General features: G+C 48.3%; 2 protein-coding genes across 12 annotated transcripts; both read left to right on the top strand.

The window, feature by feature from the left end:
• Nucleotides 1–11,639: 11,639 nt before the first annotated feature.
• Zbtb45 (zinc finger and BTB domain containing 45) lies at nt 11,640–16,915 on the top strand. 7 transcript variants are annotated; one of them, XM_036166423.1, is made up of 3 exons: nt 11,640–11,840; nt 13,809–15,114; nt 15,744–16,915. In XM_036166423.1, the coding sequence occupies exons 2-3, from the start codon at nt 13,809–13,811 to the stop codon at nt 15,998–16,000; spliced, it is 1,563 nt and encodes a 520-aa protein (XP_036022316.1). In that variant the 5' UTR covers nt 11,640–11,840; the 3' UTR covers nt 16,001–16,915. The 7 variants fall into 7 exon arrangements, with proteins under 7 accessions (XP_036022316.1, XP_036022234.1, XP_036065387.1 ...); XM_036166341.1 differs by having other exon boundaries at nt 11,640–11,982; XM_036209494.1 differs by lacking the exon at nt 11,640–11,840 and adding an exon at nt 12,054–12,085.
• A 7-nt stretch (nt 16,916–16,922) lies between these two features.
• On the top strand, nt 16,923–27,113 carry Slc27a5 (solute carrier family 27 member 5). Of its 5 annotated transcripts, XM_036208765.1 has the most exons (11): nt 16,923–17,008; nt 18,434–18,884; nt 19,712–19,921; nt 21,081–21,239; nt 23,141–23,265; nt 24,251–24,445; nt 24,532–24,622; nt 25,955–26,153; nt 26,339–26,436; nt 26,601–26,731; nt 26,808–27,113. In XM_036208765.1, the coding sequence occupies exons 1-11, from the start codon at nt 16,940–16,942 to the stop codon at nt 26,982–26,984; spliced, it is 1,905 nt and encodes a 634-aa protein (XP_036064658.1). In that variant the 5' UTR covers nt 16,923–16,939; the 3' UTR covers nt 26,985–27,113. The 5 variants fall into 5 exon arrangements, with proteins under 5 accessions (XP_036064658.1, XP_036064402.1, XP_036064489.1 ...); XM_036208509.1 differs by having other exon boundaries at nt 16,947–18,884; XM_036208596.1 differs by lacking the exon at nt 21,081–21,239 and having other exon boundaries at nt 16,947–18,884.
• The last annotated feature ends 337 nt before the right edge of the window (nt 27,114–27,450 follow it).

Raw genomic sequence — 27,450 nt, 5'->3', positions numbered from 1 at the left:
ACTGCACATTAAGTTCCAGACAGTTCTGAGCTACATAGTGAGGTATTATCTCCAAAGAAGAGATTTGGGAGATTGAGGCAGGAGGATCAGCAGCTTAAATTCATCCTCAACTGGTGGCACACCTGGACCCTATCTAGAAACAAACAAAAAAACAGAGCAGCACACATCTGTGATGTTAGCACTTGGGGCAGTCGGGGGGGGGGGGGGGGGGGGGGCACGTGAACTAGGAGGATCACTCCCAAGGTCAAGTCAGCCTGAGCTACAGAGTAAGTTCCAGTTCAGCCTGGGCTAGAATGAGACTAAGGGGAAAGAGAAAAGGGGGCGGGGAGTGGAATTGGGTTCCTAGTGCTAAGAAAAATAAAGAATAAAACTGTGAGCCAGAAAAATGTATCCTTCTGTCACCACATGATGCTTGTTACCTTGAAGTCAAACACACTCAGAGAATTTGGCACCGATCTTGCCTTCCCTGAGGGAACAGAATCTCAGGGACACATGGCACTGCAGCTTGCTTACAGAACACTGCTTGATCATTAGATGATAAAATGTGAAAAACAGCATCTTTTAACTTGCAATGAAATCCCTGAGCACCTGTAAAAATCCTGTTTACTCAAGGAAGCACCTAGGGATGTGTAGTGTCAGTGCCTGGGGATACCTGATAGTGTAGAGGACAGTCAAACTCTGTGTGTGTGTGTGTGTGTGTGTGTGTGTGTGTGTGTGTGTGTGTGTGTGAGAGAGAGAGAGAGAGAGAGGGAGAGAGAGAGAGAGAGAGAGAGATCAGGCTTGGCAACAAGTGCCTTTATCCACTGAGCCATCTCACCAGCCTGTTTCTCGATTTATTCTTGAGATAGGGTTTCACATATCCTAGGCTGGTCTGGAACTTGCTATTTAGCTGAGGATGACTGATCTTTCTGTTTCCACCTTCTGTTTTTTGGGGGGGGGGGTGGGGGGTGGGGGGCACTGATGGTGGTGGTGTTTTGGTTTTTCCAAGCAGTTTCTCTGTGTAGTCCTGGCTGTCCTGGAACTCACTCTGTGAAACAAATTTGCCTCCTAGTCAGAGATCTGCCTGCCTCTGCCTCCCAAGTGCTGGGGTTAAAGGCGTGAGCCACCACTGCCCAGCTTTGCTTCAACCTCTAAGTGCTGGGGTAACAGGATGGGCTACCATACTGCTTTTCAGTAAAATAATAATAATAATAATAATAATAATAATAATAATAATAATAATATGTGTGTGTGTGTGTGTGTGTGTGTGTGTGTGTGTGTATGATTTTTCCATCCATAGGACCTATAGAGATATGGCTGGCAAGGAGAGAGGCAGAGAGGTGCTATGGGCAGTCAGTACACCTACCCAAAGGGTGCATGCCCTACACAAATCAGGATCCTCCATCCTTCATCAGTCCTCATGGAGGAGGCCATGGTGTAGCTTGATGCCAGCTCAGTGGCTTTGGGTCTGCAGGTGGACTGAAACGGATACAGACTGCTCAAAGGGGGTTAGAAGGTTAGTCTACAGCTGGACTCTGGCGATGACTGTAATGCAGTGAATATGAATTCACTACAAAACACTGAAAGTTTGCCAGAAATGGTGGCACACGCCTTGAATCCCAGAGGCAGGCAGATCTCTGGGAATTCAAGACCAGCCCGATCTAAACAGCAAGTTACTAAAGAGCCAAAACTACATAGAGAGAGCCAGTCTAAAACAAAGAAAGAACAAGACAGTGCAGGCAGACACGGTGCCATGCCTCTGTTACCTGAGCGTTTGGGAGAAAGGAGGAAGGAAGACCAGGAATTCAAGGCTAGCCTCCCTAACATGGCCAGCTGGAGGCCAGCCTGGGCTACATAAAATTCTGTTTCAGAAACAACAGACCAAATTTGATGGGGTGAATCACATCTTTAATCCTAACACTGGGAAGACAAAGGCAGGAGGATCTCTATAAATCTGAGGCCAGTCTTAAAAAAAAAAAAAAAAAAAAAATCCAGCCATCTAAGTGGTTAAAGACACCTGCTGCTGCTGCTGAGTTTAATGACCTGAATTGAGTCCCAGAATCCACACATAGTAGAGAGAGAACCAACTCCACTTAGTGGCATGTGTGGCCCACCACACACAAGCAAATAAATGTGATTAAAAGTATATATAGGGGTTGGGGATTTAGCTCAGTGGTAGAGTGCTTGCCTAGCAAGCGCAAGGCCCTGGGGTTCGGTCCTCAGCTCTGGCAAAAACAAAAAACAGAAAAACAAAAAGCAAAAAAAGAATATATGTCAGGTAAATATATCTAGTTTATTCTGTAACATTTTTATGCAGACAGTCTGTTATACACTGTTGGTTTCAGATGTGCAATAATTTGTACAATGGTTTATTCCCAAGTATGCCTTTAAGCAGAACAGATGTGTTTTCTATATAGTTCCTTGCCTTAGTAAATATGTGATATAAATTTAAGCAAACTTCTATTTTGTATATTTATAAACTACAAAGTAAAAAAATGAACATTTTGTGGAGTTTGTATTTTGCATACTCAAAGTGAAAAATAAGTTTTAAATAAACCTATAATATTTTATCTGAAAAAAAGTATGTGTGCACATATATATTTACATAAAAATATCGAGGCCAGTCTGGTTTATAGAGCAAGATCCAGGCACTAAAAGGACACAGAGAAACCCTGTCTCAAAAAAACTGTAAATACATATATATAATATATATGGATTTTTGCTATATGTATTTCTGTGTACCACTTGCATGCTAAATGTCCAAGGAGACCAGAAGCGGTCATTTCTCCAGCCCTGGTAAAAAATATTTTAAAAAATATTCAAGACTAGGCTGGGCAGTAATGGTGTATGCCTTTAATCTCATCTCTTGGGATGCTGAGGCAGCCAGATCTCTGAGTTTGAAGCCACCATGATCTATAGAAAAAGTTCCTGCGGGTCGGTGGTGGCGCACACCTTTAATCCCAGCACTTGGGAGGCAGAGCCAGGAAGAGCTACGCAGAGAAACCCTGTCTTGGAAAAAAACAAACAAACAAACAAACAAAAATACTGGCTACTCTTCCAGAGGTATAAATATGAGATAGATCACTGAATCTACCCTTAGAAAAAAGATAAAGAAATAATAGGATAAATGGGTAGATCATTGAATCTACTCTAAAAAGAGAAAGAGGAAGATGACAAAAGGTAGATTATTGAATCTATTATGAAAAGAAAAGAGAATATGGATATGATAAGATAAAAAGGGAGATTATGGAATCTACTTTTTTACAAAAAGGAACTACTTGTTTTAAATAGGATAAGTAACGAAAATTTTTTTGTCTGAGTTTGTCAAATGTTACTGGACTGGACATTATTATATATAATGGAGTTTTTCTGCCTGAATCTGTCAAATGCTAATGGAGTAGACATCATTAATGTAATCTTGACTGTGTATATTGTATATACTTATTGGATATGATTTTTCTTGTATTAGTTATAAGCTTTTTTAAATTTTAGACAAAAATAGGGGAAATGTGGTATTGTGTTCCCAAAAATATTGTGCACCCTAATAAACTTATCTGGGGTCAGAGACAGAACAACCACAATATTAAACATGAGGACAGGGAGTGGTAGCACACGCCTTTAATCCTAGCATTCCAGAGGCAGAAATACCTCTGGATCTCTGAGTTCAAGGCCACATTGGAAACAGCCAGGCTTGGTGACACACACCTTTAATCCCAGAAATCCAGCCTTTAATCCCAGGGAGTGATGGCAGAAAGTAGAAAGATATATAAGGCGGGAAGACCAGAAACTAGCAGCATTTGGTTGGTTAAGTATTTGGCTGGTTAAGCATTCAGGCTTTGGAGCAGCACAGTTCAGCTGAGATTCATTTGCATGAGGATTCAGAAGTTTGCAGTCTGAAGAAACAAGACCAGCTGAGGAACTGGTGAGGTGAGGAAGCTGTGGCTTATTCTGTGTCTCTGATCTTCCAGCATTCACCCCAATAACTGGCCTCGGGTTTGATTTTATTAATAAGAACCATTAAGTATTCCTGCTACACAGAGGGCCAGCATTCAATTCCTAGCATCTCCATGGTGGCTTGCCACATCTGTAATTCCAGTTCCAGGTGGTTCCACGCCCTTTTCTAGTCTCCATAGGCACAAAGCATGCATGTGGTGCACAGACAGACATACACAGGCAAATACTCATGAAAAAATTTAAATTAAAAAGAAACTTTTTTTTTTTTTTTTTTTTTTTCCAAGACAGGGTTTCTCTGTTTCGTTTTGGTGCCTGTCCTGGATCTCGTGTTGTAGACCAGGCTGGCCTCAAACTCACAGAGATTCACCCTGCTCTGCCTCCTGAGTGCTGGGATTAAAGGAGTGTGCCACCACCGCCTGACTTAAAAAGAAAAACTTTTGACAGGCGGTGGTGATGCACCCCTTTAATCCCAGCAGAGGCAGGCAGATCTGCAGGGCTGTTACACAGAGAAATTCTGATTGGGGGAGGGGGGGAGAAAGAATAAAGAAAAGAAAATTTCACATGTGGGGATTTCAAGAGCCCAAGGGAAGATAACAGAGACTTTGAAGATAGGTACCAAGACCTTATATTGTGTGACTCCACAGATAGGTACTGGCCCAAATCACTACTCCAAAGTGATTTAAGATTAGTGAAAATCAGTGCGGAGACTGGAACTAACGCTGGGACCCGCGGGAGGCCGAGAATGGTTGAAAACAGCAGGGGGGTAAGGTCACATTCCGCGGTAAGCTTATTATTGATAACTGAACTGAGCGAGTAAGGGGGGGGGTGTGGACCACGACACGATGACACGCCAGGCTAGGCGGGCTTGCAGGAGGGAAAGCCAACCTTTGGGTGCGTGGTGCAAAGGCTAGATCAGTATCTACTGTAGGTGAGAGTAGCATACCCCCACCCCAGATCCAGAAGTGAAAAGGCAGCCTTGAGAGACAATTAAGAAAGTGCTCTTCCTTCAATTGTGGCCCTTGCCCGGGGTTACAGGAACGTTTCTACATATGAAAGCTCCTCCAGTAAACCTCCAGCACACATTCCTCATCTCCACCCCGCTTTGTTAGCCTTTAATCTGTCTAGATGACGCTATTTCTCAGGTAAACCTTGCAGGCAAGGGCCCTGACCTGCTTCTACAACCTCCGCAGTCATCTTTGGGTCTTCTCTGGTCCCCAACTTAACTTGCAGTCTTAGAATCTCTCCCAGGGGGTAAAGTGCCCCTCCCCAATTCAAGAGTTCCCGTTGTTCCCTCCCTATTCTAAATGGTCCCTACTTGCTTGTACTTTTTTATCTTGCCTGGGTCTCCCCAGCCTCCATCCTGTCCTCTGCCGGGAAGCAGCTTCCATGGGGTATGTTTAGTGTCTGTACCTGGGTGGAAAGCAAACACAACACCGGAGGTGTCTGGATCTTGGAGAAGGTCTAGGGCCACTAGGGTGTGGCTTTGTTTGTGGATGTAGGACCTGAGTTTTGGACTTTGCCCCTGGGTAGTAGTTAGCTAGATGAGAACCTGGCTTGATAGTAAAAGTGGAGGTTAAGATGCTTACGATCTGTACCCCCAACTATAGCAGAACCCCTAACCAGCAGGGCCGGGGAAAATGTCCTGGGGAGAGCCTTTTTCTTTGACCTATGTGACCTCCTTTGTAGACCAGGCTGGCCTGGAACTCACAGAGATCCGTCTGCCTCTGCCTCCCGTGTGCTGGGATTAGTCATGCGCCACCACTGACCCGGCTACTTTTTTTTTTTTTTTTTTTTTTTACTGTAACAAGTGACCAGAAACTGAGTAGCTAAAAGTAACATCCTTGCAGCTCACACTGGCAGACAGGCTATGTGTCCTTAAGCCCCACCTTGAGGTGTCTGCCAGATGCAAACTTATGTGAAGGTTCCAGAGAAAAGTCTACTTAATAATTTATTCAGGCTGGGTGGTGGTGGTGGCCCACGCCTTTAGTCCCAGCACTCAGGAGGCAGAGACAGGCGGATCTCTGAGTTCAAGGCCAGCCTGGTCTATAGAGCGAGTTCCAGAACAGGCTCCAAAGCTACACAAACTGTGTCTGGAAAAAAAACAAACAACAAAAAAGTTCATTAAGGTTGTGGGCGGATCTAGCTCCATGCAGCTGTTTGCCTGAGGTTCCTGTTTTCCTGCAGCTTGTTTTATACAGTGGTTCTCATGTTCCTGCCCCCTCATTCTGTCACATGGCCTAGCCCTTTCTAAGCTTCTGGAATATTCTGCTTCAAGCACTTCCACCTTATAGGTGGAACCTTTTTCATTACTTTAGAACTACCCAAATAATCCATAATCATCCGTTTAGAAAAATTATTTTATGGTATATGGATGTTTTACCTGCATGTATGTCTATGTACCACACAAGTGCCTGGTGCCTGTGGAAGCCAGTAAAGGACATCAGATCCTCTGGAACTGGAATTGTGGATAGTTGTGAGCCGTTAGTCAGTACTAGGCCTTGAACTTGGGTCCTTTATGTTAAGTTTCAAATCCAAGACAGGGGTTGGGGATTTAATTTAGCTCAGTGGTAGAGCGCTTGCTAGGCCCTCGGGTCGGTCCTCAGCTCTGGAAAAGAGAGAGAGAGAGAGAGAGAGAGAGATAGTCATCAAATCCAAGACAGATGGCTGAGGTGCCTATTTAACATATCAAAGCAGACCAAGTTCTCCCAGCATCCCTCAGTCTCTACCTATTACAAGGAAGGGTCTTCTTGGCTGGTGTACCCCACCCCCCTACCCTAAACTTCTTCAGCCCAGGGGCCAGGCTGCCCTTCCCCCAGCTGCCCTTCTCTATATAGTTGAACCATTTTGGTTACCTGGTTTTTGTTTTTGTTTTTTTTGTTTTTTTTGTTTTTTTCAAGACAGGGTTTCTCTGTGTAGCTTTGCGCCTTTCCTGGAACTCACTCTGTAAACCAGGCTGGCCTTGAACTCAAAGAGATCTGCCTGGCTCTGCCTCCCAAGAGCTGGGATTAAAGGTGTGCCCCACCACCGCCTGGCCACCTGGCCTTTTTTGTATACTCTCTTTTTTGGGCCTCCTGGTTCTCCTCTCTCTTCTCCCGCCCCCCTACCTCCTCACACGGCTCAGAGGCATGACTACTTTGAACCTTCCCAAATGTGGCTGCCTCTGATTGTGCTCTCCCTTTTATCTACAATAAATTTTTTCCTCCACCATACCTAGGGGCAGTCATATTGTTGGTCGACCGAGGAGAATGCTGGATGTATCGGTGACGGAAGAGTCACGAGCCATGGTTACCTTTCTAGAGCTTTATTGGGAGAGAAAGGGAGAGACAGAGACAGAGACCACCACGTGGAGCGGACAGAATATGGAAGGAGAGAGAGTGCAGAAAGAGAGGACACAGAGAGAACATGTCTGCTTTTTAGGCTGGGATGCCATTGCAGGCTGGTGACATAATTAAGGACACAATCCCTACACATATCCTTTCCTTTCCCTTTTTATTTTTCACTCTGGAAGAGCAGCAAATGCTCTTAACCACTGAACCATTTTCCAAACTCAATGATCTCCCATTTTAAGAATTTTTTCCATTTTAAGAATGTTTTTGTTGCTGTTTATTTTGGGTTTTTTTGTTTGTTTGTTTTGGTTTTGGTTTTTTTTTTTCGAGACTGGGTTTCTCTGTGTTTCTTTGGAGCCTGTCCTGGAACTCACTCTGTAGACCAGGCTGGCCTCAAACTCACAGAGATATGCCTGGCTCTGGCTCCCGAGTGCTAGGATTAAAGGCGTGCGCCGCCGCCCATTTTAAGAATATTTGATGAACAACTTCGATCACATCTGCAAAAACTTTTTCAGCAGAGTATACCTATTCAAATTAACATGATTACAGGTTTTGGCAATTTGAGCACCAAATTTGTGTGTGTGTGTGTGTGTGTGTGTGTGTGTGTGTGTGTGTGTTTTGTTTTAAGACAAAGGTCCTTACTGTTAGTTTTCATGTGGTAGCAGCCTGCCTCTGCCACCAAAGCGAAGTGATGCCATCACCTGTCACCAGGTGCCTCTCCACTGTCGGCTATGTGACATATGTACCCTTTAAAAGTGCCCGCCAGGCACAGCTCACTCGCTCTCTTGCCTCTTGCTCCTTACTTGCCTCTCTCCGTCCTGCCTCTTTCTCTTCCTTTTCCTCCTGTCTCTCTGTCTGCCTGCCTCTCTCATGTCCCCACTCCAACATGGCCTTTCACTGTTCCACTCCCCACCCCCTTCAATAAACCTTTTGCATTAACTCTGTTGCGTGGTGGTGGTGGTGGTGGTGTGTGTGATATGTTTGCTTATTGGCATAATTTGGCCGGCCTGCTAAAAGGTACCCACTTTGCCTTTCTTTTTTTTTTTTTTTATCACTACACTTACTATGCAGCTCTGCCTGAAGTGGTTCTCACTCTGTAGCCCACAGTAATAGTCCTGCTTCAGCCTCTCTGAGTGATGGTGACTGACACAGGAATCGTAGATGCCCATTAATGGGAAGCTAGTAGTGGAGACCTAATATTGCAAGCTACTCAAAACATAGAGTTAATCCAGTTGGGCTGGGCTGGTTGATCACCTAGCTAATAGACAATCCCTCAGAAAGGTGAGGCCACACCGAGGAAGGTGGCCTCTCCTTAAGACATTAGAGAAATGGGTGGGATAATTCCACCTTTAATGACATGCTGTACTTTTCCCCAAGTCCCCACAAGCCCCCATCCTTTCCATTGGGTCTGTCTAAGAGGATGAAACAGCGCTGGTGGGTCGGCGGGCACAGTGGAAAAGTTACAAGCCATGGCTACTGTTGGTTAAGCGGCTCCGTGGCAGGCCACCGCCCACAGCGGCCATGCCGATGGAGCGGAGTGCTGGATGTATTGGTCGCGGAAGAATCAGTGTGCCATAGGTACCTTTGTAGAGCTTTATTGAGAGAGAGAAGGAGGGAGAGAGGTAGGGAGGGAGAGAGAGAGAGAAAGAGAGGAGAAAGAGACCACACAGAAGGAGAGAGAGTGCAGAAAAAGAGAGAACAGAGAGGGCACGCCTGCTTTTTAGTCTGGGATGCCATGGCAGGCTCATGATGTAATTAAGGACATAATCCTTACAGCTACAACCACCAGAGTTAGAAAGAACTTTATTAGAAAGAAACCAGGCCTGGAGAGACAGAAAGATGGCGGGAGCAGTGGAGAGAGGAAACAGAAAAAAGAGAGGGTGGGGGTCCATGTGCAGCTGTTTAAGGTGGGGACGAAGTCACACACTGATGATGTAAGGCGCCAGACAAGACCCTGGGCTGCACGTGTACAGAATCCTAACACTGCCCACCTTGCTGATATACAAATTTTGTTCCTTTTTGGTTTTTTTCTTTCCAACACTGGCCAGAGCCTAAATCCGAATTTTCTGATACTTTGAGCTTCCTTATCTTTCTCTAAAGCTCCTGTCCCTGTCATGTGTCTGTCCACCCCACCGTGTGGCTGACTTCCATGCTGGTTTAACTCAAACAGTACAGCGGGTTTGTTTTCTTTCTCTCCTCTGGGCATTTATGTCACACACCTGTCCCAATTGGTTTATTACTATTATTTTTATATGTCTCAATTATTTATCTATTATTTATTTATTTATTTTTTTTGAGACACGGTTTCTCTGTGTAACTTTGCACCTTTCCTGGAACTTGCTTTGTAGACCAGGCTAGCCTGGAACTCACAGAGATTCGCTTGGCTCTGCCTCCCGAGTGCTGGGATTAAAGCGGTGCACCACCACCGCCAGGCTTATTACTATTATTTTTAACTCTAATAAATTAGTCTTCTTTGAATAAACTTTTCCTGCCTTTTGAATCTTTAATTAGTTCAAAAAATCCATTCCTACACTCCTAGATAGTAACAATAGGGTTTATAGATGTACAGTAGTAGGTTGGGTACCAAGTCTTAGAAGGGTATTTTTAGAATCCAGACTTCTTTCTTTCTTTTTTCTTTTTTTCTTTTTCTTTTTTTAAAATCCAGACTTCTTGCCAGATTAGTTTGGTGACATCTTATAGGCTTTCAGGAAGGTAGCCCAGGATAGAGCTATACCTGTGTATTACTGTAGAAGGCTCTAGGATGGAGGAGACAAATCACATGACAGAAGGTGGTACAGCCTGAAGTTAGGGAAGCCCCTGGTGGTATAGCAGTCCAGTAAGAAAGTGAGAGGAGAGAGAGAGGTCCCTGAAGCTGAAGGGAAAAGAGCGAGGAGAAGCCTGTCCAGTATGAAGGAGGTAATTCAGAGTATGTGTGTGGGGGGGGGGGGGGGCTCGGGGCAAAGTCTCCTTGGGTTTAGAATCTGAACAGAGGTAAAGATGTCAGACCATTATGCTAAGTCATTTTACTATTTGAACTCAGGGTCTAATGCACACTAAGCCACTTCCCCAGCTCTTTTACTTACTTGGGAGGGTTTTGTTTTTGTTTTTGTTTTTTTGATGAACAGGCCCTTACAGCTGAGGTTGACTTCAATTCCCAATCTTTAAGTTTCTCCTTCTCAAGTGAAAGGATTACAGACATTTCTGGCTGTTATATTTAGACAACATATTATGTTGCCCAGACTCTGATGTTTGGAGATGACCTTGAACTTCTGATCCTGCCTCAATCTCCCAAGTGCTTGGATTACAGGTGTGAACCACTACACTTGATTTCTGTGACACTGAGGATCAGACCCAGGGCCTCTGAATGTTAGGCAAGCACTTAAGCAACAGAGCTATATTCCAAGCACTAGATTTGGGTTCTAATAAGGTTTACCTGGCACACACTTCACCAGACCTTTTTTTTTTTTTTTAAATTTTGCTTATCTTTATTTTATGTGCATTGGTGTTTTAGCCTGCATGCATATCTCTCTGAGGGTGTCAGATCTTGGAGTTACAGACAAATGTTAGCTGCCATGTGGGTGCTGTGAATTGAACCCACATCCTCTGGAAGAACAGTCAGTGCTCTTAACCACTGAGCCATCTCTCCAGTCCCCTTACCAGACTTTCAAACACATCTACAACATAGCTATCCGACGTCTATCCAGGATGGGGAACAAAAATCCTAACATCTTTTTCCTGAGGCACCAGGTCTGCTAGCCTCAACAGTACCATGTAGGTACACGGGGACCTAGGACTCTGCATCTCTCCAGCCCTACTCCCTGGTACCCGGTGGGCCTTACATGGTGGCTTATTGCCCCCAAGAATGGAAGGCAAGGGAAGGTCAATTCATCACTTGATAGGTTTGGTTCATGGGTGCCTTGAACAACAAAAGGACCATTCCGGGGGGCCTTTTTGGAGGACGGCTGTTCTCTCTGCCTAGGCAACTGGTCCCTGCTGTTTGGTGTCTGACTACTTTCCATCCCATTTCATGTCCGACACTCTATTCTGATCTGTGGCCAAGCTGAGGCATTGATTCCACAACCATTCATTTATAGAGTAGTGAATTCCTGGGGGTCTGAGCGGGACGAGGTGGGAGAACCAAATGAGGATGCTTCCCTGGGAAGGTGGGCCTGTGTTCTTTCAGGGAGTCCTGTAAAGCGTCCTCATCTGGAACCGGAGCACGAGAAGAAACTCAAGAGAACCTTGACAAAAGCCACCCGTGCAGGTCCAGGCCCTCAGCCTCCGGGTTCGAGCGCCCCCTCCAGTTCGGTTGAGAGTACCGAGGACGGAAGCGTGCTCAGGCCCACTGATCCCTGGCAGCTCCGCCATCCCCAGCTTCTGCGTTTTTGTTTCTGACGCGGACCAGGCCGGAAGTCGGGCCCAAAGACTGCCTAGTCTTAATAGAAACACCGGAAACGTGTTCCCGACTATCGTTCCGCCTGCGCTGCGGCCATCAGTTCCGTTTCGCGGCCCGGAAGTGCGGCCTTCAAGTTCACAAGCAGGAGGCAGCAACCGCAGGGCCTGGTGCCTGAGGAGTCTGAGGTGGGGTCGAGCGGGCATCCCCCTGCCTCAGAGTCAGAGGGAAGGCCGGGGCGTGCTGGGGGAGAGACGCCTGCGTGAGGATCGGTGCACACGTTGTGAACGCGAGAGGGCGCTGCAGGATCGGGGCAGGACGCGGGCAAGGGTGCGGAGGCGGGAAACTGTGGGTGCAACCATAGCGGGTCTGAAGGGGGCACTGGCACAGGGTGGGAGAGAGACAGGTTGATGGAGCAAGGTGCATGGCATGGGTGAGGATGTGGCGGCGAGAATGCAGCAGTAGATGTGGGAGAGTGTGCCTTTGTCATGGGCCATCCAGAAAGGTCCTGCTGCATCGGAGTAGTCCGAGCCCTCCGGGAAGTAGGTCGAGGGTGGGTTTGAGGAGGAGTTCAGGACTGGCACATAGCTTGAAAAAGGAGGCCGCTGGCAGAGGCAGGTGCAAAGCCTCGGTCCGTTTGAAGAATTAAGCCATCATCATAGAGGACCCAGATAAACTAGGTTAGCAGGCTCCCTCTGGCTGTCGCGTGAGGGAAAGGCCCGGAGGTGGGCATGTGGAAGGGACTCACAAGGTGACTTCCTACAGTGCAGGCCGGTAGTAACTGGCACAGCGTGTAAGATAATCGGACAGAAAGGGAGGAATCAGCCGCGACAAAGGGAAGGACGCGTTTGCTTCAAGGATATAGAAACGCTGAGTCTGAGATCTCAGTAGCCCCTGTATAGGGGTAGGATTTAATGGGGCCCTAATCTGGAGCCAAGGCCCCTGAGAGACAGGTGTTGGAGTGTATACTGTGTCTTGATTCTCTCCCTGAGAGCAGAGTTGTGTACAGTCTGATCCGAGTGTAGCATCCTTATTTGTTAAATAAGAAAACAGGCACAGAGACCTGGAATTATCTACTTGGTGGGTCACTGGCAGATCTCAGCTTCCTAGCTCCTGTGTGTGTGTGTGTGTGTGTGTGTGTGTGTGTGTGTGTGTGTGTGTGAGAGAGAGAGAGAGAGAGAGAGAGAGATATGGGTGAGTATCTTCTCTTTTTCAGGGCCTCAGTCCTCAGGATGATAGTCTCAGGTGCATAAGAAGTATGGGGATTGCTTAACCACACTGGGTTTCAGCTTGCTGGCCTTTCACAGCCCTTGTGCAGGTTCTTAGCACCTCTCAGGGCTCAGGTGATGTAAAGAAGGAACGTGGCCACAGTGCTTTGTTATATGTACTGTTTATTTGCTTTCCTTGGGTATGAGGGACACTGCTGATGCCCAGCCTCTAGAGGTGCTCCCATATGATTTGCCAGGAGGCAGATGCATCCCACCCGCATGAAAACCTCCGCATACACTGGTTACTGGTACCTGGTTCTGAGGTAGTCCTGGATCTGCTTGGGGCCTTAGTGGTGCTAGAATAAGGAAGTTTGGCTAGGGGAGAATAGAAAAGAGAGAAAGAAACCAGAGTGGAAAGTGTATCATGGCCTACCTGGTGGAGATGAAATAGCCTATCGTTTCCTCAGGAAGGTCATTCTCAATGAGACAGAGTAGCCAGTTTTGAATGGGAGTTAGAAGGTAGCTAATTTTAGTTACAGGGTAGCCAGTTTTGAATGGGAGTTACTGGCTTTTGCTTTGTTTTGTTTTTAACAAGGCTACTACCCCTTGGGAGCAGGGCCATCCTGGGATCTAAGGATATTAAATTTGGGGGCTAGGTAAGTTTTCAGAAGAAGGCTAAGCCTGGATCTTCCTTGGAGCAGAAAACCGCATCTATGCTGGTGTCTTAGGGATGGAGGGCATTGAAGAGTACCTTGACCAGGAGTGCTGGCGTGTTTTATGTGTTGGTTTAGGGACTGTGATGACCTGCCAGGGACGCATGAGGTGGGCCACGCCTGGGGATGTAGTGCACCGTTGGGTTCTGTGGTAAGAATTTAAGGGGACCAGGACTTAGGATGGCAGAGAGTACTTAGCTGACAGCCCTATCCCCATTGTCTCCTCATCACGCAGATGGCAGCGACCGAGGCGGTGCACCACATCCACCTACAGAACTTTTCGCGCTCCCTCCTGGAGACCCTCAATGGGCAGAGGCTAGGCGGTCACTTCTGCGATGTGACTGTCCGCATCCGTGAAGCTTCCCTGCGTGCACACCGCTGCGTGTTGGCCGCGGGCTCACCCTTCTTCCAGGATAAGCTGCTGCTTGGCCATTCAGAGATTCGCGTGCCACCAGTGGTGCCTGCTCAGACGGTGCGGCAGCTGGTCGAGTTCCTGTACAGTGGCTCCCTGGTGGTGGCTCAGGGCGAAGCGCTGCAGGTGCTCACAGCCGCGTCGGTGCTTCGCATCCAAACCGTCATAGATGAGTGCACGCAAATCATCGCGCGTGCCCGTGTCCCCAGCACCCCGGCGCCCGCACCTCTACCACCACCTGTGCCCCCTCCACTTGCTCCTGCGCAGCTGCGCCACCGACTGCGCCACTTGCTGGCCGCCCGCCCCCCGGGTCACCCCAGCGCAGCAGCGCACAGCCGCAAGCAGCGCCAGCCTGCACGTCTGCAGCTGCCTGCACCCCCAGCACCCATCAAGGCCGAGGGGCCAGATATGGAGCCGTCCCTGACTGCCGCCCCTGAAGACAGAGGTGAAGAGGAGGAGGAAGAGGAGACAGATGAAGAGACCGATGCTGAAGAGGGTGAAGGCGGCGGCGGCCCTGGTGAGGGCCAAGCGCCCCCTGCCTTCCCCGACTGCGCAGGGGGCTTCCTTACAGCCACAGCTGACAATGCGCGGGAGGACCCACCTGCATCCACCGGCATCACTGACTATGGTGGTGTCGGCAGGGATTTCCTTCGCGGGACTGCTGTGACCGAGGATGTGTTCCCAGATAGTTATGTGTCTGCTTGGCATGAGGAAGGCAACGGGGGTCCAGAAGGTTGTCCAATGGAAAGCTCTGCTCCACCCGACTGCGCACTGGCTGGGCCTCGACCTACCGGTGTGAAGACCCCTGGGCCACCTGTGGCTCTCTTCCCCTTTCACCTGGGGGCCCCAGGGCCGCCAGCACCAACACCTCCTACTCCATCAGGGCCAGCCCCTGCGCCCCCGCCCACCTTCTACCCCACGCTCCAGCCGGATGCAGCCCCCAGTGCTCAGCTCGGAGAAACTCCAGCTGTGTCTGCTGCCCCTGCCGCTCCAGCCACAGCCATCTCAGGCACTCCTGTGCGCGCCCCCGGTGCCTCAGGCGCTGAGCAACCCGCCTATGAGTGTAGCCACTGCCGCAAGACTTTCAGTTCCCGGAAAAACTATACCAAGCACATGTTCATCCACTCTGGTAAGTGAGTGGGAGAGGAAAGGAAATCGGCTGTACTCGCACAGATTTCTGAGATCCTTAAGCACTGGAGATTTGGTTCCTGGGTGGGATTGGGCCATCGATAAGCTTTGTTTTGTATTAACCTTAGAAGCCTGGAAATTTAGTTCCCCGTGTAAAGTGCTTGATTGGGAAGTGGGAGCCTGCCTTTCCAAAGCCTCCTAAGGTCTTAGAAAGCCAGCTTCAGCTTGGGATGGTCAGGTTAAAGGAAGTGTTGGTGGAAAATTGACTAGCTTTGGGGGTAGGAGCTGCAGAAAGGGGGCCTGAGGTGATTTATGGGATAAATCATTTATGGGGTAGAAGAATCCTTGAAGTTGGGTGTGATCTGAGCATGTAGCCAGTGTTGCTCCAGACAGGTAGAGTTCCATGTTAAGGAACCCTGGCAGACAGTGGCATAATTGAATGATGATGTGGGTCCAGGAGAAGGGTTCCCAGTAGAGCAGGGTTCCAGAGTGGTTTCCTTGACAAGCAAAGGCGTCCTGAACTGATGCAGGAGGGGAGAATAGAGGAGTTCCTACCAAGACTACCAAGCAAGAGTCTCCAGGGAGAGCAAGTTGGACTAATGTATGTGTGGCTTGCTTTGTCATTTGCAGGGGAGAAGCCACATCAGTGTGCAGTGTGTTGGCGATCCTTCTCGCTACGCGACTACCTGCTCAAACATATGGTCACACACACTGGCGTGCGAGCCTTCCAGTGTGCTGTGTGTGCCAAGCGCTTCACGCAGAAGAGCTCACTCAACGTGCACATGCGCACACACCGGCCTGAGCGTGCGCCCTGCCCTGCCTGTGGCAAGGTTTTCTCACACCGTGCACTGTTGGAGCGTCACTTAGCAGCTCACCCTGCACCTTGATTGGGATGCAGCTGTACACAGTATGGAGGTGCAGTCAGACCCTTGGACTAGGTCCACTCCACCAGAAGGCTCTTGCTCCGGAGTACAGAACCCTTTCTCTTCCCTACTCTCACCCCATTTTCCCTGTGGACTTGGGACTCAGAACCCTATTTCCCTCCTTCACATGCTTGGCATCTCTGGATGGGGCATGACTGGGTAGAGGGACTCTGCCACCTCTAGACCATTTCCAGGTTGAGCTGGGCACACAGACTCTTGGGAGCTGATGCAGGATTTTTGCCCCACCTCCTGTTAGGGTATGATGTCTAGGGCTGTCCTCTGCCCTAGTGGTGGGCTAGTGTTGGGTCCTGCTTGACAGTGGAATGGGCTCTGAAGGGGGAAGTGTGGGGGAAACGAAAGCTGTGAAATATAGACGTAGATGAAGAAAAAGACAGAGACACAGGATAACTTCCAGAGGTTCTGGGTCAATACTGAAGACCCAGACATTATTGCTCACAGCCTTTATATACCCCAAAGCAAAGCAGGGCAAAAAGACCTCCCCCTTACAAGAACATCACCGTTCAAAGTACAAAGTACAGTTAAGTGTAAACACCTCCTTAGTACTCAAGACCTCTGGTGACCACACCTTACAGCAAGCATCCTGTAAATAGGCCTTGAGGTATAAGATACCTGGTAACCAGCCTTTGGCCAAAACATCCTATCATGCAGCAGGGGGCAAACAAGCTCGGACTCTCTGATCTTGAGTCAAGACGAAAACAGGCCGCAAGCTGGGGTCTCTGTGTGCTCCCACATGCTAGAAATCTCTGACCTCACCCCCAGTCTGGAGCCACCCTCCCTTCATTTGGCACCTATGGAGGCTCAGATGGACCTACCATGGGACTTTAGAATTCCGTTCTAATAAAGGACATTGGGCCAGTGCATGCCTAGCAGGCTTTCTGGGCTATGGGATTGAGGCTTGGTCCCCATGTTCCTGAGTTATACCTTTACAGTCCCTGGAGATTTCCTGGACAGGTAGGCACAATTTGGTTTGATAGCCTGGACTTTTATTTGGGGATTTAGATGGGTAGGCTGCATATATAATGGCCACCCAGTTTTCTTGAAGTATTCAACCCTGTGGGGAGGGGAATCCCAGTCCCAGTGCTGGCTGCCACATACACAATGGTTGGAGTTCCCCTTTCAACGAGAAATCTTATAGACTCAAGATTCTCCCTCTCCCATTCTGATGGACATGAATATTGGACATCTTCTGAGATGCCAAGAAAGGTTCTTTGGGGACCAGGCTGCTTTGGAGACATTGGAACTTGGGCTCTAAGTACTAGAGAACCCAGAGTGAATGAGATGGCTGTGTCAGGTGGGTGAGAAGCAAGACTGGCTAGGTCCCAAGTTGCCTATTAACTAAAGAAGGTGACCTAGTGTCAAAAAAACCAGCATTATATCTGCTATCAGCTCAGAGACCCAGCCCTGTCTCCTTCCCACCTCTGATACACTGATGTCTAACTGTAAGGGTTTGGTCTAGTTTGGAAGGCCAGGCCCCAGCCCTACCTGCTTGTCTCCTGGGCCTGTGGAGCTCTTCTCTGTCTGGGCATCACAAGCAGAGCTCTCAGCCTTTTGAGTCCCAAGACTCAGTCCACAAGGATACCAGAGGTGAGGCAGAGCCCCAGTGCAGCAGGCTCATGGTGGAGAACAGAAGTGTGATTAAATCCGGGTGACAAAGGTGTTCTAAGTGTTTCCTGAGCTGTCACCATGTACCTGCCAGTCCCTTGATAGTTCAGGGCAAGGGCTGTGTTTTGTGAAAGGACCTCATAACAGGTAGGTAGAGCCATGGGTTGTGCTTCTTACCATGCTTTTTCACTCGGCTGCAGTTAGGCAGGTCCTATTCCCTGCCTCCCTAGTTTCCCTTACTTAACAGACATGAAATGGAGACAAATACTAGCTAGCCTCTAGAGGAGGCTGGTTGGTGGTGACCAAAGGAGGTGGAGCAGCCCTCGTGATCAGGCAGAGGGTTGGAACAGCAGGACTCCCAGCCAGTAAGAACTATGTGACAGAAGGACAGAGTCCAGGGGATAAGAGCAGTTGCTGGTAGTACCTATTTGGGGAGTGGGGTAGACAGATTCCCTTAAACGCAGCAAGTTAGGCCTTTGGAGCTCTGGGCAGAGTTGAGACTACATGCTCTCAGCCACTTCGGAAAGGACCAGTGCCATGGGTGTTTGGCAGAAACTGACCTTCCTCCTACTTTTGCTGCTTTTGCTGATTGGCTTGAGGCAGCCCCCATGGCCAGCAGCTATGGCTGTGGCCCTGCGTTGGTTCCTGGGAGACCCCACATGCTTTGTGCTGCTTGGCTTGGCATTGCTGGCCAGACCCTGGATCAGCTCCTGGATGCCCCACTGGCTGAGTCTGGTAGCTGCGGCTCTCACATTAACTCTGTTGCCTCCACAGCTACCACCAGGGCTGCGCTGGCTACACAAAGATGTGGTCTACACATTCAAGATCCTCTTCTCTGCCTTGAAAGTTAGGCAAAAACTTAACAGGCAGCCTCCAGAGACCTTTGTGAATGCTTTGGAGCGGCAAGCACAGGCACGGCCTGATCAGGTAGCTTTTGTGTGTACAGGGCCTGGGGCCTGCTCCATTACGAACAGCCAGCTGGATGCTAGGGCCTGTCAGGCAGCATGGGCACTGAAAGCCAGGCTGAAGGATACCACAAACCAGCAGGCCACCAAGACTGCTGCTCTCTTAGTGCTCCCCTCCAAGAACATTCCTGCTTTGACTGTGTTCCTGGGGTTGGCCAAGCTGGGCTGCCCTGTGGCCTGGATCAACCCATATGGCCGAGGGATGCCCTTGTTACACTGTGTGCTGAGTTCTGGGGCCAGTGTGCTCATTGTGGACCCAGGTGAGTGCCCCAGGGGCAATGAGAAAAGGGGACCAAAACAAGGGAAGTCAGAAGTTTCTGGAAGATGAGCAGAGTCTTTGTTCCTGTCCCATGCGATTAGGGTCAAAATGTTGGTTACCTGGAACATAGTTCTGGACTCAGCACTTTATTTTTTTCCCTAAATCTTTCCAGCCTATTTGATTAATTTGTTAGTTTTTTGGAGACAGGGTTTCTCTGTGTAATTTTGGTGCCTGTCCTGGATCTCGCTCTGTAGACCAGGCTGTCCACGAACTCACAGAGATCTGCCTGGCTCTGCCTCCCAAGTCCTGGGATTAAAGGTGTGTGCCACCACTGCCTGGCTAATTTTTTTTTAATGGAAGTTTTTGTTGGTTTGTTTGTTTCCAAGACAGGATCGCATTATGTGAAGCTGGCTGTCCTGGAACTTGATATGTAAATCAGGCTGGCCTGGAACTCACAGAGATACACCTGCCCCTGCCTCCTGAGTGTTGGGATTAAAGATGCGAGCCATGATGCCCAGCTTTATTTGACTAACGTTGTATTTTATGAATTCTTCTGTTTGTTTTTTGAGGCAGGGTTTCTCTGTGTTGCCCTGGCTGTCCTGGAACTCACTCTGTAGACCAGGCTGGCCTTAAACTCAGAGATCCTCTTGCCTCTGCCTCCCGAGTGCTGGGATTAAAGGCGTGCGCCACCACTGCCCAAGTTCTTTATTCAAGAATGATGAAACTTTTCTCTGCTATTTGCTTTTCTGTCTCTGGGTCTCTGAGACTCCCTCTTGACTTTGAAGGATGCTAAGATTTACCTTTTTTTTCCTCTGATGGTCCATGTAGACCTCCAGGAGAGCCTGGAAGAAGTCCTTCCTAAGCTGCTAGCAGAGAATATCTGCTGCTTCTACCTTGGCTCCACCTCACCCACTCCAGGTGTGGAGGCTCTGGAGGCGGCCATGGATGCTGCACCTTCTGACCCAGTGCCTGCCAGCCTTCGAGCTAATATCCAGTGGCAAAACACTGCCTTACTCATCTATACTTCAGGAACCACCGGTGAGGAGGCCGATGTCCCTGCCCCCACCCTCTACACTCTGACCTTAACCTCACTCACCTTTCCAATAAGCCTTCTGTGTGTCCTCTGACACCCAACCTCTGACTTTGACTATGACCCTGAGTGCAGTTCTATTTTGTTTGGATTTATTATCACCAGCTCTGAAAACCAACCACGGAGTGGGATGTGGTGCTGTTCACATGCAAATCACTACACTCTGAGGGTTAAGAGGCCAGAGGTTGTGGAGTTCAAGGTCTGCTCCTTACAGAGGTTCGAATCCTAAAATCAAACAATACACATATTAACATGTCCCCTGTGCAAGGATGACAGGCAAATTCACAAAGCATTCCATTCTATGTTTTTAAAAAGGAATACAAATTCAAGCTGGGTGTGGTATTGCACATCTTTAACCCCAGCCCTCAGGAGGCAGAGGAAGGAGGATCTCTTGAGTTTGAGGCCAGCCTGGTCTACAGGGCAAGTTCCAAAACAACCAGAGCTACACAAAGAAACCTTGTCTTGTGATAAATAAATAAGGAATGAAGGTTCTTTTTGATGGAAAAAAAAAGGGGGGAGGGAGAAAAAAGGAAGAAGGAAGAAGGAAGGGTTGAAGTTGAAGTCTGGGTTACATAGTGAGTCCAGGCTAGAGAGATCTTGTCTCAAAAAACAAAACATGCAGAAAAACAACAACAAAAAGACACTCAACAAGTTTTTATGTTTATTGTTACTTACTGTTTTGGTCTTTTGAGACAATTTTTTTTTCCCAAAAATCTATTTATTTATTAACATAGACAGTCTTCTGCCTACATGTGCAGGCCAGAAGAAGGCACCAGATGTCATGATAGATGGTTGTGAGCCATGTGGTCTGGGAATTGAACTCAGGACCTCTGGAAGAGCAAGTAGCCAGTGCTCTTAACCTCTGAGCCATCTCTCCAGCTCTTAGGACAGAGTCTTGTTCTAACAGTTTTAACTGACCTGGAACTCCTTATATAGCTGTCTCACCCTCTTGAGTGCTGGGATTATAGGCTTGCCTCACCTTACCCAGAAAAATCTTCATACTTGGTCCTCTCTGAGAGCCTCAAAGGCAAGGAGGCTTGTCTGTGGAGACCAACCCTGCAGTGGTCTCTCTTCCTACCCAACCCTTATTGCTCTGCCACCCTCCAGGACTCCCGAAGCCAGCCATCATCTCCCATGAGCGGGTCTTACATACAAGCAAGTTGCTGTCATTCTGCGGGGCCAAGGCTGATGACATGGTCTATGTTGTTCTACCTCTGTACCATACATCTGGCCTTATCCTCGGAGTCCTGGGCTGCTTAGAACTTGGTGAGTCTTCCAAGGACCATGGTGTGTTAGTGGGGAGCAATCAAAAGGATATGATTCTATACTCTGCACCCTGAGTTTGTTTACCCCACCCCAGGTGGGGCCATGTAACCCAGGCTGGCCTCAAACTTGGTAGATACCTGAAGGTGGCCTTGAACTTCTGATCCTTCTGACTATATCTCCCAAGTGCTGAATTACAGGTGTGTACCACTATTGTGCCCGTGTTGCAAGACCCCTGAGCAAGACCACCACAGAGCTGATATCCAAAGCAAGTACATAGGGGTTTATTAATAGCAAAACAAGCCCAGGCTTGGTTCATGTTTAACACTCGACACAGCAGGTGGAGGAGGATGGCCAGAGCCCTCACTTCAAGGAGTCTATATAGGAAAGGTTTATGTGCAGAGGGTTACATATCTTGGCATTGGACAAGGGAGCTAGGGGTGAGGTAGTTTTTTTTTTTTTTTTTTTTTAGCTGAGGATTGAACCCAGGGCCTTGTGCTTGCTAGGCAAGCGCTCTACCACTGAGCTAAATCCCCAACCCGAGGTAGTTCTTTGAAGTTACTGGCTAAACTATAAGTGTGAAATTACCTAACAAGATGCAGGGCATCTACAGAGACATACTTTTTTAATCCCTATATCCTGTTTTGCTGAGTCCAGGATATATACACTTAGATTTATGGTTCTAGCCCTATCTCCATACGAGTTCAATGAGTTCAACCTCTGGTCAGCTGTAAAACTGCTGGTCAGCAAATACCTTTGGGGGGGGGTTGTCTCTCAAGAGGGCTTCTGATATTTCCCTTTCACTACCATGCCCAGTTGTAGGTACATTATCTTTTTTTTTTTCCTTGATAGACAGCGTCTCAGGCTGGTGGTGGTGGCAGTGCATGTTTTTAATCTGAGCACTTGGGAGGCAGAGGCAGGTGGGGTTCGAGGCTAGCCTGGTCTACAGAATGAGTTCCAGGACAACCAGGGCTACAAAAAGATACCCTGTCTCAAAAAAAACAAAACAAGCAAGGTGGTGACCAATACCACTAAGCTCAATACAACACTCAGGAGGCAGAAGCTGGAGAACTAATGCAGCTTCAGGCTCAGCCTGGTAACATGCACAGCAAGGTCCAAGCCAACCATGGCTAGTGACTCAGTATTCAAGACTACCTGCTGCTCTTGCAGAGAATCTAGGTTTGGTTCCCATGCCAACATCAGAGGGCTTCTCATCACCTGTCATTCCACTCCAGGGGATCTGATGTCCTCTCCTGGCCTCTACAGGCATCCACATGCGTGTGGTGCATATACATACATATATACACATACATACATACATACATACATACATACATACATACATACGCATGCGCATGCACACACACACATATATAGGCATACACACATACATATTCAGGCATGTACACATAAAAAAAAAAAATCTGCCAGATGGCCATGGTGCACACCTTTAATCCCTTCACTTGGGAGGCAGAGACAGGTGGATCTCCAAGTTTGAGATCCTGGTCTACAGGGTGAGTTCCAGGACAGCCAGAGCTATAAAGAGAAACCCTGTCTCAAATTGCCCCCCCCCAAAGAAAAACAAAAAAATCTTTCATAAAAAAATCAAAACAGGACAAAGCAATGCCTTCTAGAGGTTCCATCCCAAACCTACAAAATAAACAGTAATTTTGCAGGTTTGGGTATAGTCCAAGGCCCTGTACTTTCAAGGTCTGTTTCTAGTGAATTTGGGTCAAGAGCTCTACCATCGAGCCACACCACCATCCCCTCATTGATAAATCTTAGGTGTGTGGGTCATTTAGGTGAGTGTAGCATTACTTTGCATTTGAAATGCCACAACCAGGTGGTCACATAGATTCTCTCAGCAACATGAAACATGATCACTCATTTTTTTTCCCTACCAGGAGCCACCTGTGTGCTGGCCCCCAAGTTCTCTGCCTCCCGCTTCTGGGCTGACTGTCGGAAGCATGGTGTAACAGTGATCCAGTATGTGGGTGAGGTCCTGAGATACCTGTGTAATGTTCCTGAGGTAAGGCTCTAGGATTAAGGCTCCAGAGTGAATTCCCAGGCCCGAAACCCTAGATGACTTTCCAGATAAAGTTGTCAGATAAAGATTTAAATAAGGAGTGAAGACAGGACTCAGGAGCAGAGGACAGGCTTAGCACTTATGAGACCCGACATTGAAGACAGAAAGACCCATACCTATGGGCTCAAGCAAAGTCATCTCTTGGCTACACAGAGTTGAATGTTAGCCTGGGCTACGCTGACACTCTGCTTCAAAACAAAGTCTCACATGGTAGGTTCTGAATACTTTCCACATTTTCTCGTTTCTTTCTCATTTATTTATTTATTTTATTTGTATTTTGTGACAGGGTTTCTCTGTATAGCTTTGGAGCCTGTCCTGGATTCACTCTTTTTTTTTGGGGGGGGGTGTCTTTTTTTTCCCCCAGAGCTGAGGACCGAACCCAGGGCCCCACACTTGCTAGGCAAGTTCTCTACCACTGAGATAAATCCCCAACCCCCTGTATTCACTCTTTAGACCAGGCTGAACTGGAACTCACAGAGATCCACCTGCCTTTGCTCTGGAGTGCTGGGACTAAAGGCATGCGCTGCTACCCAGCTACTTCCCATGTTTTCTAATGGGTGCTTTGATGGTTAGTCATCTGGGCAAGTGTGTACTAGTTCCTCCTCCTCCTCCTCCTCCTCCTCCTCCTCCTCCTCCTCCTCCTTCTTTTCTCTATAGCTTTGCACCTTTTCTGGAACTCGCTCTGTAGCCCAGGCTGGCCTCAAACTCATAGAAATCCTCCTGCCTCTGCCTCCCAGTTGCTGGAATTAAAGGCGTAGTGGAGGGAATCTACCTGGAGTACTTAAGAAGAGTTAGGCATTACTAGGTGGTGGTGCATGCCTTTGCATGCCTTGGGTAATTTCCAAGATAAGATATTTTCTTCAGAAAGAGTTCCCAGTTATAACTTCCAGGGCACCACTTTCTAACCCTTCTTGGGATGTCCCTGCAGCAACCAGAAGACAAGATACATTCAGTCCGCTTGGCAATGGGCAATGGACTTCGGGCAGATGTGTGGGAAACCTTCCAGCAACGCTTTGGTCCCATTCAGATCTTGGAATTTTACGGCTCCACAGAGGGCAACGTAGGCTTAATGAACTATGTGGGACGCTGCGGGGCTGTGGGCAAGACCAACTGCTTCCTTCGAGTGAGTGGACGGGACTCCCAGCGTGATGGCGGTCCTGAGGCTGAGCCCCTAGGACCTTTGCCAATGCTCCCCACCCTCCATCCCAGATGCTGAGTCCCTTTGAGCTTGTACAGTTTGACGTAGAGACGGCAGAGCCTGTGAGGGACAAACAGGGTTTCTGCATCCCTGTGGGGCCAGGTAAGGAGGTCAGCAAGTCTTTTGATGTGTGAGGGGTAATTACTCCTTGGCTGGAACAAGCTGCCTAAAGTCCTTTTTATTATTTTTATTCCAATTTTTGAGTGTAATATCTCACATAGCCCAAGCTAGTCGTGAACTCTTAATCCTTCTGCCTCTACTTCCCAAATGCTAGGATTACAGGAGCGTGCTGCCACACCTGGCCCAAAGTCTTAACATGGTGATAGGTGGTAAGCAACCTTCACCTTGAACTCAAGTCACTGGCCTGTCTGATCATCACCTGTGGACCTCTGCCTTACAGGATTTAGCTCTGCCCAGCTCTCCTGCTTCAGTCTTATTCTGTTCTACTGCATTGACGTGTGTCTGTTGGTTCTCTTGAGCTTTCTGTAGGGGTCACAACCTCCGAGATATCGGTCCCTTACCCTGTACCTTCTCTCCTGGGGTTTTGCAAGGATTCTGGCATGTCTTTCTTCCACTCACCCCCTTTGTCAGTTCCTCACCCTTGCCCTCTGTCTTATGGACACCCTGATACTACCTTCTCTCTTTCAGAACTCTCTGATTTTCCAAGTTTCTCTCTCTTCCTCTTGGTTTCTCTCGCCATAAGTCTCCCATCAACCCATCTTTAATTTTTTTATTTTATAGACATGAATGTTTGCCTGCATTGATGAATGTGCACTGTGTGTGTGCTTGGTGCCTGAGGAAGGCAGAAGATGATTGTGAGGCACCATGTGGATGTAGCAACCTAACTTTAGCTCCTCTGGAACAACAGTCAGTGTTCTTTTTTTTTTTTTTAAAGATTTATTGCCAGGCGGTGGTGGCGCAGCACGCCTGTAATCCCAGCACTCAGGAGGCAGAGGCAGATGGATCTCTGTGAGTTCAAGCCCAGCCTGGTCTACAAAGTGAGTTCCAGGACAGGCTCCAAAGCTACAGAGAAACCCTGTCTCAAAAAAACCAAAACCAAACAAACAAACAAAAAAAGATTGATTGATTATATATACAGTATTCTGCCTGCATGTGTCCCTGCAGGCCAGAAAAGGGTACCGGATCTCATTACAAGTGGTTGTGAGCCACCATAGCCACCATGTGGTTGCTGGGAAATTTAACTCGGGACCTCTGGAAGGGCAGAGGACTCTGGAAGAGTCGGTGCTCTTAACCACTGAGCCATCTCTCCATCCCCCCAGCCAGTGTTCTTAACCACTGAACTGACTATCTCTTAACAGTACAACTTAGTTCTTCTACCTTTGGCTGGATGAAGAGTGAGGAACCTCTGGCAGGAGCTGCCTCAAGAGCTGATGGGGTTCTCATTTAGGGCTTATTTTCCATTCATACCTCCAGGAGAGGCAGGACTCCTATTGACCAAGATACTAAAGAACCAGCCCTTCCTGGGTTACCAAGGGCCCAAGGAACAGTCCAGGCGGAAACTGGTTACAGATGTGAGGCGCTTAGGAGACCTCTACTACAATACTGGTGATGTACTGTCCTTGGACAGTGAAGACTTCTTCTACTTCCATGACCGCCTGGGTGACACCTTCCGGTCAGGCATGGGTGGTTTGGGGAATGGGGCTTCTGGGCTGTCCAGTCTGCCTAGGCATGGATGGGGCCCTCTCTTCCCAGGGACAGAACATCCCTTCCTGGGGCTAGGGTTGATGGGGGGGAGGGTAGCATCCCTTTCAGGGGATGGAGCATTCCTATCCTGGGGCATGGCCTCCCATCCTGCAGGTGGAAGGGTGAAAATGTATCCACACGAGAGGTGGAGGGAGTGTTGTCCAGCCTAGACTTCCTACAAGAAGTCAACATCTATGGCGTGCCTGTGCCAGGTATGGGGAGTTTGCCTGACTTGAAATATCTTGCACCTTTGTGGATGGAAAGTGGTCATTACAAATCTGGGGCACCTTTGGGGTACAGAGAGGTTAAGAGCTATGTCTAGTTGCACTAGTTGTGAGCAGAGCTGGGCCAGCTGAGTGACCAGTGTGCTTTCTAGGGTGTGAGGGTAAGGTTGGCATGGCTGCTGTGAAGCTGGCTCCTGGGCAGAATTTTGATGGGCAGAAGCTATACCAGCATGTCCGTTCCTGGCTCCCTACTTATGCTGCGCCTCATTTCATCCGTGTCCAGGTGAGAGAGAGGTAGCAGGAGTGGATGGATAAGGGAATTGGTGCCACAGTCAGGGGTCATGATTACTGCTTTGCAGGACTCCCTGGAGGTCACAAGCACCTTCAAGCTGGTGAAGTCACAACTGGTGCGCGAGGGTTTTGATGTGGGAGTCATTGTTGACCCATTGTACATACTGGACAACAAGACCCAGACCTTCAGGCGTCTAATGCCAGACATATACAAGGCTGTGTGTGAAGGAACGTGGAAGCTATGACCAACTGAAAGGCCATCCAAAAGTGCGGGAACCGATGCTGGCCAGGGTTCTTAGCATCAACTTCACAAAGTTGTCAGGATCCCAGATACCCATGGCCTAGCAGCACTTAGAGAATAAACTTGAATGTGTATGCAGAAGCCTGTGTGTGGATTTGAAACAATAGATGAATGCAGCTGTTCAGTGCTGCCTCTCCCCTCCTCCTTCTCTCCCCCATTCCTACCCCCTATCCCTGCCTGCTCCAGGGTTCCCTGCTTGCCAAGGACCAGTTTTGAAGCTTTGAAGCTGCTCCTGTGAAGAGAGTGCTGACTGAAGCTCTGGGACTTTGTATAGTCTTGGATGTCGTGAAACTCACTATGTAGACTAGGCTGGCCTTGAACTCGGAGATCTGCCTACTTCTGCCACTATGCCTAGCTCCCTTTTATTTTTATTATGTGTATGCATGTGTGTGGGTATGTGCATGTGAGTG

The sequence above is a fragment of the Onychomys torridus genome, chromosome 1 (assembly GCF_903995425.1).
Source record: "Onychomys torridus chromosome 1, mOncTor1.1, whole genome shotgun sequence".
Lineage (NCBI taxonomy): Eukaryota > Metazoa > Chordata > Mammalia > Rodentia > Cricetidae > Onychomys > Onychomys torridus.
Note: the sequence above shows the minus strand (reverse complement) of the source record. Positions and strands in the feature narration are given on the sequence as shown.

Coding starts and splice junctions, on each gene's coding strand:
- Zbtb45 (XM_036209432.1), top strand. CDS start 13,106: ATGATTTGCCAGGAGGCAGATGCATCCCACCCGCATGAAAACCTCCGC. Junction 13,184..13,808: donor TACTGGTACCTGGTTCTGAG/GTAGTCCTGGAT, acceptor CTCATCACGCAG/ATGGCAGCGACCGAGGCGGT. Junction 15,115..15,743: donor GCACATGTTCATCCACTCTG/GTAAGTGAGTGG, acceptor TGTCATTTGCAG/GGGAGAAGCCACATCAGTGT.
- Slc27a5 (XM_036208509.1), top strand. CDS start 18,164: ATGCTCTCAGCCACTTCGGAAAGGACCAGTGCCATGGGTGTTTGGCAG. Junction 18,885..19,711: donor TGTGCTCATTGTGGACCCAG/GTGAGTGCCCCA, acceptor TGGTCCATGTAG/ACCTCCAGGAGAGCCTGGAA. Junction 24,446..24,531: donor AGACCAACTGCTTCCTTCGA/GTGAGTGGACGG, acceptor CCTCCATCCCAG/ATGCTGAGTCCCTTTGAGCT.